The 12,772-nt window shown below is 39.0% G+C and overlaps 1 protein-coding gene across 16 annotated transcripts in view; it reads right to left on the bottom strand.

Moving 5' to 3' along the window:
* Positions 1 to 1,064: 1,064 nt before the first annotated feature.
* The window catches only part of r3hdm2 (R3H domain containing 2), a 130,620-nt gene continuing 118,912 nt past the window's right edge, over positions 1,065 to 12,772 (bottom strand). For 9 of the 16 annotated variants that reach the window (XM_073954785.1, XM_073954796.1, XM_073954789.1 and 6 more), the window contains 4 exons: positions 9,813 to 9,945; positions 9,247 to 9,344; positions 6,985 to 7,090; positions 1,065 to 4,352 (listed from right to left, as the gene is read on the bottom strand). In XM_073954785.1, the coding sequence (XP_073810886.1) occupies positions 4,030 to 4,352; positions 6,985 to 7,090; positions 9,247 to 9,344; positions 9,813 to 9,945 (660 nt within the window). In that variant the 3' untranslated portion in view covers positions 1,065 to 4,029. The remainder of the gene's footprint in view (positions 4,353 to 6,984; positions 7,091 to 9,246; positions 9,345 to 9,812; positions 9,946 to 12,772) is intronic. The other 7 variants (XM_073954788.1, XM_073954797.1, XM_073954792.1 and 4 more) reach the window with 1 other exon arrangement.

Here is a 12,772-nt window from a genome sequence, read left to right as displayed (position 1 = left end):
GTTTAGTTCCAACCCTGCTCCAACACACTTACCTGCTGCTTTCAAACAAGCCTGACGGACTCAATCAGTTTAATCAGGTGTGTTTAATTAGGGTTGGAACTAAACTGTGATGAGCTGCGGCCCTCCATGAACTGGAATTGACACCCGTGTCTTAAAGAGACAGTTCACCCCAAAGATTTCATACCATCATGTCAGTATTTCTTTCTTCTAGAGAACACATAAAGAAAAGCCCTGATCATCATTGACTTCCCTCATATTTGTCCATATAATGGACATTAATACCAACCCGAACTGTTTGAGCTGAAGGTGTGTAAATGATGCCTTCATATGTGGGTGAGCTGTCCCTTTAAAGGCATACTTCAACCATTAATTAAAGTAATCATTTACTAATCATCCTCAAGCTGTTCCAAACTCCCAGAAGAGTTCATTTGTTTCTGCTGAACACAAAATAAGATATTCAGAAAAATTTTAGACAACCACAGTAGTAGGAAGAAATACCATGGAAGTCAATAGCTTCAGTGTTTCTCAACCATGTTTCTGGGGGACCACCAGCACTGCACATTTTAAGGTCTACTTTGCCAATCACACCTGATTCAGATCATCAGTTCATTAGCACACACTGAAGACCTGTAATGTGTGTGTGACAAAGGAGAAACATGTAGTGTTGGTAGTCCTCCAGGAACGTGGTTGAGAGACACACACTAGTTCATTCTTCATTAACCCCAATATTATTTTTTTTTGTCCAACTCAAACCACTTGAAGGTGAGTAAAGAGTGATCATTTCAAGTTTTACACTGCAAAAAAAAAATTGTTTTCCTTCTCAGGAGTTTATGATTTGTTTATAGCACAAATATCCAAACATTTGATTCAAATGAAATTAAATGATACATTAATTAAATCTTAAATCAAGAAACATTTCCTAGCACAAATATGGTCTTGTTTTCAGAAATAAAAGTCATAACTAATGGAGTTTTTCCTTAAAATCAATAATCAATAATCTGCAAGCAGTGTAAGCAAAATAATCATATTATTTCAAACCAAAAACAGGGTTATTCTGCTTACCCTGCTGGCGGATTTACTTAGTTTAGTAAAATCTCACTTAATATTGACTTAATATTTCAGAAAACATCACAATACAAGAAAATATTCGTCTTGATTTAATATTTGTACTACAAAGAAGACAAAAAACTAAGCAAATACTCTATATTTTATGCTTTTCTTAGAGTTTTTGTCTTGTTTTAAGTCCAAATATTTACAAATTCTTAAATCAAAACACATTTTCTAGACGAGCAATAAATATTGTCTTGTTGAAATGAGTCAAAATTAAATGAGTTTTCTGTGAAACAATCAAAATAATCAGCCAACGGGGAAAGCAAAATAATCTTGTTTTTCCTTGTGACATGACGATATTCTGCTGTCTCTATTGTCAGATTATTTTGCTTATTTTAAGCAGGAAAACGATCACGAAGCATTTCTAGACTACCCAAATAAGTCAAGCTAAATAAACTATTTTTTACTATTTAACATAACATGATTCTGCTTTCCCCATTGGCAGATCAGATTATTCAGCTTGATTTGACGCAATTTCTGAAAACCAAACACAAATTTTTTACTTAACATCTATAAAAACGTCTTGATTTTATAATTGTTAGATATTTGTACTAAAACAAGACACACTTTTCTGCTTTTGTCTTGATTCTAGTCAAAATATCAAAAAATACTGAAATCAAGAAGCAAAAAAAAGACTTGTTTTTAGAAATAAAAGTCATAATTAATGAAGTTTTTTCTTATAACAAGATCAATAATCTGCCAGCAGTGTAAGCAAAACAATCTTATTATTTTAACCCAAAAACAAGGTTATTCTGCTTTTACTCTGCTGGCACATTTGCTTTGTTTAGTAAAATCTCACAATAATGACTTCATTTTTCTGAAAACACACGTCACACAAAAAAAAAACGTCTTGATTTAAGATTTGTACTATAAAGAAGACAAAAACCCTTAGAAAGAAAATACTTTTTGTTTTATTTCTTCAGAGTTTTTGTCTTGATTCTAGTCCAAATATCTACAATTACAATCTACAATCTAATTATTTACCTTGTTTTGACTTAACATTTCTGAAAACAAAACACAAAGTCTTTACTTGTCTAGAAAAACATCTTGATTTTACAATTTTACAAAAAAAAAAGACAAAAACTTAAAAAAATTGCTTTTGTCTCGATTTTAGTCCAAATATTACAAATTTCTGAAATCAAGAAGCAAAAGAAGTCTTGTTTTCAGTAACAATAAGGCAGAATTGAGTGAGTTTTCTTAATAAAAACATGTCAAGACAACAAGACAAAAACTCGATTCTAGTCCAAATATTAAAAAAAAAAAAAAATCGTAAATTAGGCAGCATGTTTTAGACAAGCAAAAAAACATGGTCTTGTTTTCCAAAAAAAAAAAATTAGCCAAAAATAAGTGAGTTTTCTGCCAATTCAATAAAGAAAACAATCTAGTGTTAAAATGAAAATCAGCATTACCTTTCTTACCACATTGTCAGATTATTTTGCTCGTTTTGAAGAAAAACTCACTTCATTTTGACTGAATATTTCTGAAAACAACACAAAAAATCTTAAATTGTCCAGAAAAATGTCTTGATTTTACAATTTATAGATGTTTATACTAAAACAAGACAAAACACCAAGAAAGAATGTGCTTTTGTCTTGATTCTAGTCCAAATATTTAAAAAAAATACCCCACTGTAAGATTATTTTGCTCGTTTTGAAGAAAAACTCACTTCATTTTGACTCATCATTTCTGAAAACAAGACAAAAAATCCAGAAAAATGTCTTGATTTCACTATTTTTAGATATTTTTACTAAAAACAAGACAACAACATGAAGAAAGAACATGCTTTTGTCTAGAGTTTTAGTCCAAATGTCAGAACAAAAATCTTAAAATCAAGCAGCATTTTATAAACAAGCAAAAAAATAAATAAAAGTTTTATTTCAGAAATAATGAGTCAAAATGAAGTGAGTTTTCTGCCAATGCAGTATGAAAAACAACCTTACGTCATCTTTCTTACCCCATTGTCAGACTATTTAGCTTATTTTACAGAAAAACTCGCTTCATTTTGAACCATTATTTCTAAAAAACAAACACAAATGCTTAACTTGTCCAGATAAACATCTTAATTTTACAGTTTTTAGATATTTGTACTAAAAACAAAACAAAAACAGCAAGAAAGAGCATGCTTTTGTCTTGATTCTAGTCCAAATGTCAGAACAAAAATCCTAAATAAAGCAGCATTTTCTAAACAAGCAAAAAAAATCTTATGTCCAAATGAAAAACAAGACTATCTGTCTTCCCCCATTTGCAGATTATTAAGCTTGTTTTACAGAAAAACTCACTTAATTTTCACTCATTATTTCTAAAAACAACACAAAAATTCTTCACTTGTCTGGAAAAACCTCTCGATTGAACAATTTTTAGATGTTTATACTAAAAAGAAGACAAAAACACCAAGAAAGAATGTGCTTTTGTCTTGATTCTAGTCCAAATTATTTAAAACAAATCTTAAAATCAAGCATTTTCTAAACAAGCAAAATAAAAAAGTGTCTTGTTTTCAGAAATAATGAGTCATAATGAAGTGAGTTTTCTGCCAGTGCGGTAAGGAAAATGATCTCATGTCAAAATGAAAAACAAGCTTACCTTTCTTCCTCCATTGTCAGATTATTTTGCTCATTTTACAGAAAAACTTTTGACTCCTCATTAACACAAAAGTCTTTACTCTTCTAGGAAAACCTCTTGATTTAAGACTCTTTCGATATTTATGCTATAAACAAGCCACAAAGGGAGGAGCTCTATGTTTATGCAGTGTTATGTACCGCCCCTTTAAGCCACCAGCTTATGTGTGTGTGTGTGTGCGCGTGTCTTACGATCGGCGAGTGTCTCATTATGTGCTCTTCAGTCAATGACAGAAAGTAAAGCAATATAAAGGATGTGTGAGTGTGTAAGGAACAGCGGGATGATCTCCTCCCTGTGGGTCTCTCACTGTGAGCTGGCTCTCTCCAGCACGCGCAGGTCATAGTTTTTTTTGGCGGCGCGCAGCTTGAACAGGCCGCCACCGCTGTTGTTGAGTTTGAAGGATGCGTTCTGGGCCGCCATGGTGTTGGGGAACACGGCCACTACAGTGTAGAGGTGTGCTGGGTCACTGCCGTCCCCGCGTCCGCCGCCAGGGCCTCTGGGACACTGAGGGTCCTTCAGCCACTGGATCTTGGCGCCGCAGAGCGAGAGCTGATTGAAGAGTTTTTCAGCCTCAGGACGAGAGATGCCTTCTGGGAGATCCGTCACTTCCAACACCCGACTGACCACTGCAGGACACAGACACATCTTATTACTATTTTATTGTCAAAAAGATTAAAAACTCAGGGCTTCTGGTACTACCCAGAATACCAAGTCCACTAAAGGAGGTCGAGCTTTCTCATATATGGCTCTTAAACTCTGGATTAGCCTTAATGTGCAAGGATCAGACACACTCTCTTAGTTCAAAACTAGACTAAAGATGCTTTTTAGTACACACCCAGTACTGGGTTGCAGCTGGAAGGGCATTTGCCGCATAAAACATATGCTGGAATAGTTGGCGGTTCATTCCGCGGTGGCCATCCCTGATGAATAAGAGACTCCGGCAAAAGAAAATAAAGGAATTAAATTTAGGCAATTTCAAGGACCGGTGTTCTGTCCAGGCCCTGAATCCATTCAAGTTCTTTCAAGAAGCGTGGGAACCCTGCATCAGATGTAGAGACTAGCCGCGTTTCCACTATCGCGCCTACAGCGAACAAGCCAGGGCGAGCCAAGGCCAGTCGCGTTAACTCTGTCACTTCTGGGGCCTAATCGGGCTAAATCTGGGCTTTCTTGGGGCCAGCGGCCAGCATTTTTTGACCCGCCGAATTCCTTGGGCCAAAGAAGGCCAGCTGGGGCTTCTGGCCGGAGTGAAAGGAGAGGCGGACACAGTTTTCTGAATAATACATGAATAATTATGAATACATGCGACAAACAAATAAATAAATAAGAGAAAGAAAACAGCTAGCCTTATGGGGTCTTTTTGCGTATGATCGCCCTTATGCTTCCCTTTTAAATGTAAGGCTGTTGCATAAAATAATAAAGTAGTTTTATTTATAGTGACATTGCTGCGTCCTCCTTTATGTTTCAATAACGCAGAATAATCTTTACACCATATTAAAGACACAGCAGACTGTAAAGGTTTTCCAGAGTTATTGTCAAGTTTAAAAGGTGTGTTTGTGCACGTTTAAATGCCTGTATGTGTGTGTGAGACCGAGAAAAAGAGCGCTCCCTTTACAGCTGTGTTGATGCTGCGCGGCTTTTTTATTTAGGAGATAATAATACACAATTTAAATACAACAGAAAGACATAAAACTTAACAAATTACGTGCCCACTTTCATAGCCTTAAACAATATAGTGTCATATCTTGATAAAATGGCCTAAGCTATATTGAAATATAATTTAAAGAATTACAAATATCAGTTATATATAAAATCACATTAAATAAATAAGCCAATATAAAATAAACAAAAGTTAGCTACAACAATGTAGGTAGCCTATATACAATACATAAATCAAACTGTTCGATTTAAAGCCACATAACTTTCATTTTACAAAGGCTTATCTGAAGAAAAGATTTTAGATTTAGATTTTCTAAAAACAATAAACACCGGAGAAGGTTTGAAATATTATTAAGTATAATTTAAGTATAATTAAGTATAATTTAATAATAAATATTAAGTATTTGGAGACGATAATATTAATCTAATCGCGCAAACAGAATTTTTTTGGGTGAGAGAAAGCAGAATCTAGCCTACTTTTTTTTCTGTCACCCAGTCCCGTGCTTTAAACGCATCGGGGGAAACAGTAAATATGTGTTCTATATCCTCAAACCAGTGTTGATGTTTTTACATGACGTGGTCTAATTTATAAATGAAACTTTAAATGTAGAGCTTTAGTGAATAGCTGCCGAGCGCAACAAATACTAGGCTATGTCTATAATTTATTAGGCTACTTGCTCTTATGTGCTGAAACACTGAACACGACGTCTATCAAAACAAGGATGCTGTACAATACATTTCATACCGAGTTATAACAGAATTTCTGTTGTTTTATATTATGGATGGTGCGCTCACTGTGCTGGGTCCCTCCGTTAGTGGCGAGAGCACTCGATGCACAATGCCAACAGTCGGTCGGTGAGTAAACAAATGTAATGAATGGAAATACACAGGTCTGTGCGTATAGACATATAATGTACTGCTGTACAGTAACGTGTCGTTTGTTTGTTTGGGTTGTCTTCATTTTAATGGTTTCGTGATGACTCCATGGTGTGCTTTATTTGCATGATTCCTGTTGAAGTGGGCGGGTTGTGTGACGTTTTATTCGGGGGATGTTCTGTGGGCGGTGTTTGCTTGACGCGCTGCGAGCTACTAGCCCGACAGTGGAAACACGACATGATTTTGGCCTCATTACGCCCTATTCACACGGGGCGTCAGCGTCAACGCTTCCCATTCACTTTGAATGGGTGACGTCAGGCGTTGCCGAACTGCATTTTGGATCCGTCGGCGCCGCTTCAGAGGCGTTGCTCACTGCAGAAGTTGGGACTTGCTCAACTTTTCAAGCGCAGACGGAAGCGTCAGCCAATCAGATCGCTGTATGCAAATACACCAGCTCAGACAGTGGCCTATTGCTGACTGAATTTCATTGGCTGACGCTGCTATGACGATCGCTACAGCCCCAACTCCAGACACGCCTTCAGTCAAGCGTTGACGCTGAAGCCCCGTGTGAATGAGGCGTTACTCAACCACCCGGGAGATTGGCCCGGCCCGGCCCGATAAAAGCCCTGGCTCGCACTGGCCTGATAGTGGAAATGCAGCTACTGTGTGTTTGTGTGGTGTCGTCTGTCAATGAGCAGAAAGCCTGCAGTGTGTTCGGTCTCTCACCCATGTCAGTAGTCCCGAGGTCTGTAGAGGCAGATTTGAGCGTTTGTCGTTTGCCCCGCGCTCCGTGCTTCATCACTCCCTGATTCTGAGCAAACACACACACACACTGTGAACAACCAAACACAGTGATGGAGTCATGAGTGGAGGGATGGCTCACACAGATGATGAATATTCCTGCAGTGCATGTACACCAGATTAAACCAATATACGGGAGAAATAAAGTAATAAACTACTAATTAAAAAAGAGAAACGTGAATCACTGCAAAAAACAAAGCTTGTCTAGAACCAAGACGAACAATCTAAATAACAAAAGCCCTTTAGCAGTGTAAAAAATACACTAAAACTGAGGTAACAGTTCATTTGCAGGTGCGAATGTTAAATTTACCAGATAAAGAGTATTACTGAAAAAATAATAATAATACATTTTTTTATATTCAATTCAGCTTTATTTGTGTAGCGCTTTTACAATGTAGATTGTGTCAAAGCAGCTTCACATAGAACATTATAGTGCAGTGCTTCTCAAACATTTTTCATCAAGTACCACCTCTGAAAAAATGATCTCTTCAAGTACCACCATAATGACGAGGCAGATTAATTCCCATTATTAAGAATATTCATTATTGTCAGCCACTTTTAAAAGTCAATAAAAAATGGTAGGCTACTGTTCTTAAGGTAAAAAGAAAACTGCTGTACTTAAACGTAAAGTATTTACAAATAGTAACCTATTTATCAAAACTGGAAATGTTGCTTGGACCTCATAAATAAATATAGGCTATAAGTCATCATACTTGTATATAAACCATTTTTGATACATGTTAAAATATGTGGCATGTACACTTGCTGCTTTACAAAACAAAAAACTTTATATATCGAAAACAAACAAACAAAAAAAATTTTACACAGCCACGAACACACATTTAACACATTTTTATAATTACTGTACTAATGATGCAGCATGGGGAGATTCCTAAGTTTGCAGTAACTGAAATGCCAACACAACAAAAAAGCTATTCTCTAGTATCTGCTCTACAAGTGCCGCATGCCTCTTTCTCTGGCTTTGTGCCAAAGCGGGTTGATTTTTAGCATGAGATGACGCTATGAACTAAAGTAAACATTCTAAGCACACCGGTGTGTTCGTATGCTTTAGGGAACAGCCGGTGCTGATAACATCAGTGTAATCATTCGCATTAAAGGGTTAAAAGTGTGTTATTATATATTTTTTTCTTTCATTATCCAGTATTTCTCTGCGTACCACTTGAAGAAAGCCTACGTACCACTAGTGGTACGTGTACCACAGTTTGAGAACCACTGTTATAGTGAATGTAAACAGTGTAGTTCAGTTTTCAGAGTTTAAGTTCAGTTCAGCTCAGTTCAGTTCAGCTCAGTTCAGTTCAGTTCAGTTCAGTGTGGTTTAATAATCACTACTGAGAGTCCAAACACTGAGGAACAAATACATCAATGCACAGCTTCACAGATCCCGAACCATGCAATCTAGTGGCGACATACAGTTGAAGTCAGAATTATTCGCCCCCTTTGATTTTTATTTCTTTTTTTAATGTTTCCCAAATTATGTGGAACAGATTCAGGAAATGTTCACAGTATGTCTGATAATATTTGTTCTTCTGGAGAAAGTCTTATTTGTTTTATTTCGGCTAGAATAAAAGCAGTTTTTAATTTTTTAAACACCATTTTAAGGTCAATATTATTAGCCCCTTTAAGCTATATTAGTTGTCGATAGTCTACAGAACAAACCATCATTATATAATAACTTGCCTAATTACCCTAACCTGCCTAGTTACCCTAATTACCCCAGTGAAGTCTTTAAATGTCACTTTAAGCTGTATAGAAGTGTCTTGAAGAATATCTTGTCTAATATTATTTACTGTCATCATGACAAAGAGAAAATAAATCAGTTATTAGAGATATTAACACTGTTATGATTAGAAATGTGCTGAAGAAATCTGCTCTCCATTAAACAGAAATTGGGGGGGAAATAAATGAGGGGGGGGGCTTAATTCAGGGGTCTTATAATTCTTAAACACAAAACACAACACACAAATCAACTGCTTTTGGTTTGCTTTCCCTAGCACGGATGAACACACATGCACTGACACACACTGACACACACACACACACACACACACACACACACACACACACACACACACACACACACACACACACACACACACACACACACACACACACACACACACACACACACACACACACACACACACACACACACACACACTGCTGTACCTGATGGGAGCTGTAGGAGGACTGGTTGTGGTTGTGCATGATGGGAGGAGGACACAGACTATACTGCAGCGGCTGCCCCAGTAAAGAGTATCGGCCATCTGCTGACACACACACACACACGCACGCACACAAGCACACACACAGTTAGAGTTGGACAACTACAATTACACACAGACGCTCTTGCTCGCACGCACACACACTTTCATTCACATGCTCACTCACAGACACGTACATTCTCTCACACACACACACACACACACACACACACACACACACACACACACACACACACACACACACTCTTACAGAAGCACACAATCACTCACACACACACACGCACGCTCACTAAAAAGAGTTCAGGATCAACTCAAACACACCAGCGAACCAACAGCAAAGGTTTCTATTGGTCAACATGTACTGTAGCTAACACGTGTGTGTGTGTGTGTGTGTGTGTGTGTGTGTGTGTGTGTGTGTGTGTGTGTGTGTGTAAGTGATTGCGTGCTTCTGTGAGAGTGTGTCTGTGTGTGTCTATGTTTGTGTGTCTGTGCGTGTGGAGGTGTGTGTACCTTGTGCTGGGCCACCAGGCCGAGGGAACTGAGAGATGAGCGGCAGCGGGCCGAGACCAGGACACACACTGTTCACACTGCCAGACGGAGATGGAGCTGGAGACTGAGTGGGAGACGCCAGCGGACTGCTCACCTACACACACACACAAACATACATTATACACTTCCACATGAGTTTAGTGCACTTTTTATTATAACACAAACAACTTCTACTAGTTTTGGCCGCAGTCAGATCACCCTGCAGCTCAAGACTGGTCCCGCACTGAAGATGAGCAGGTGCTGAGGCTGGTCAGTGTCTGGATGGGAGAGCACATGGGAACACTAGGCTGCTCATCCAAGTGCAGCTTGACACTGGTGGGGGTGCAGAGAGACCCCCCTCATGATGGTGAAGTGTTTTGGGTGTATGGCCATACATGATATATGCGCTATATAAATGACCACCTCAAAACAATAAGCATATCTAAGTGTGCCTCACAGAGGTGAGTGGGCTTGACAAACCAACTGTAGGAAACGCACTCTTCCCTATGTTAAAAAGTCACTCCCCCACCAAAGTTCAGCAGTGTCAGCTCCGCTGTATAATCAGCCAGTGGCGTAGCGCAAAATGCTGAGGCCCCCCTGCAGGGATCACCGATGGGGCCCCCAGTTTTCAAGGGGGTCGGGGGGGGGGGGGGGGGTGTTTGGGGGCGGCAGAGCCAGAGATATACACATATACACATATATATCTATGATCGGGAGTTTTCCTGGATGTTAGTATTTTTATTTTTATTTCAATTATGAAAATTATAATTTTACATCACTTTTCTACATTGATGGATCAGTGACTGCACTGGCATTCCTGACAAAAAGCTTGTGTTTGTGTGTACAGAAATGTACTATCCACCTCCCTGTTAAACTTGATCTAATCATGTCCTGAAACACAGCTCCTCTCCTGCTTTCACTCCTCATACTGACGGAGGGAGCGATTTGTCCTTCACTAGCCGACAATAATACAAGTTTCTGGCAGCGCAGCATCTCGTTGTCATATTTCTTTTTCATTGTTTGCTGATTTTATTCAACAAAGCTAGCATAAACCGAGTATTTAGTGCGAATTGGAGCTAATTTGACTTATAGTGAATGCAGTAAGTGGCTGTATTATTATCAATAACGCTACCTGTTCAGCACAAATTTCAGAACATACAAAAACGTAAAAAACTTAATCCTACCTATGGAATGTTCTGCCTTTGTGCTTTGTTTTCTTTGTTTGCTCGTTACTACACTCGTAGACAGCGCTACAGTCCCGCATCTTCACGTAATAACACTTGTCTAGTGCGACTGAATGACATTTGTCCTGGGAGCACTGTACCAATGTGGCGGCGCTATTGACGCATGCTCGGGGTCCCTATACAATATCTAGTGTATATATCTATGTCACAAATTGAGGTGCGGGGAAATGAGGCGGAGTGGAGCGACAACGCGGGGAATCCTTCACAAACTGAGGAGCGATCCCAAACCGAAAGCGGCGAGAGCGTCAAAGTAGCCAGAAGTCATTCATTTTTTAACGAGAACCGGCGGCGAGAAACAGCGGCGCGTCTTCACTGGCTATGACGCGGTTCGGCGGCAAGCAATCAGAATGAAGTAGTCCACCGCTTGAGAGGTGTTCAGAGAACACAGACCTGTGAACTTTGGTTCCGTCCACAGTTGTTCCCAAGAGTTTGATTATTGCGGTTCCTGGATTTTAAATTTTTGAAAATCGCGACGACGTGGGGCCCCCTAATCACGCGGGGCCCCCCCGCGGTGCGTGCCCTGCGGGCCCGTCCGCTACGCCACTGTAATCAGCTCCTGTCGTGTGCATTGCCTCTTCCTGATGAATCTCTGAATGCCTCCTCAGTTGCAAGTCTCTTTAGACAAAAGCATCTGCTAAATGACTACATGTACATGTTTCTAACAATAAAAGATTCAACAGCAATAACTAATACACACAATAAGATCTAAATATGTTAAACAGCTTTTTAAGAAGTACTTTTGTTGAAAATTCTACCATTTCTGAAGGACTGCCATTTAAACATTATTTTCTTTAAAGTCTCTGAGGATGAACTTTCACGTGTGTGTGTGTGTGTGTGTGTACATGTTTTTGTGACATATCAGGACACAAATCTGTATAATGGCATGGGTATGACACAGGTATTACAAAAAGAAGGTGAAATATGAAGACATTAGCCCCTTTCACACAGTGATACCGGTAAATATCTGGAAAATTTCCGGAACGACTTTACCGGTATATTCAAAAAAGCGCTGTTCACACAGGCGAGGACGTTACGGAAATTTTCCGGAAAAGAGCATTCACACATCCATTCCAAAATACCGGTAAATTCTGACATCATTCACCACAAATGAGCTTTAAACGGCTGCGCTTGTGTTTGTAAACATTTGACTAAATTACAAACTCTGTGGATGATCAATAATGTGAACAACTTTCGCAGGATCACTTTCGCATGTTGAGATGTTCATAATATGTGCGTGTGCAGGCGCTCACAGGCTGTTTCACAGGCACACGAACGTAAACAAACAACGGCTTATCATAAGCATCTTATCGATGATTATTTACACAGTTGGCATTAAGAAGAACATATAAACGTGATCTGACTAACTTCTAGCAGCTAAATGTGTCTGGAAAAATATTCAAAGGCTTTTATTCTCATGAACCGTGCGGACGTAAATGTGTCTGACTGTTGTGATTGGCTAAAGCAGACGTCTCACGTCAGCACGTTCTAGACGTGCACGCGCTTATTACGGGAATCTTCCTTCTGCATTCACACAGCGCAGCATTCCGGCAAATTGCCGGTAATGTTACAACTTCTCTTTCCGGAAAATAGCCAGAACGAATTTACCGGTATTTTCAAAAAGGACCTGTTCACACATACAGACCTTTCCGGAAAATTGCCGGTAATTTTCCGGAAAGGTCTGTATGTGTGAAAGGGGCT

This window comes from Danio rerio, chromosome 6, assembly GCF_049306965.1.
Source record: "Danio rerio strain Tuebingen ecotype United States chromosome 6, GRCz12tu, whole genome shotgun sequence".
Classification (NCBI taxonomy): domain Eukaryota; kingdom Metazoa; phylum Chordata; class Actinopteri; order Cypriniformes; family Danionidae; genus Danio; species Danio rerio.
This window is presented reverse-complemented; position numbering and strand designations above follow the sequence as displayed.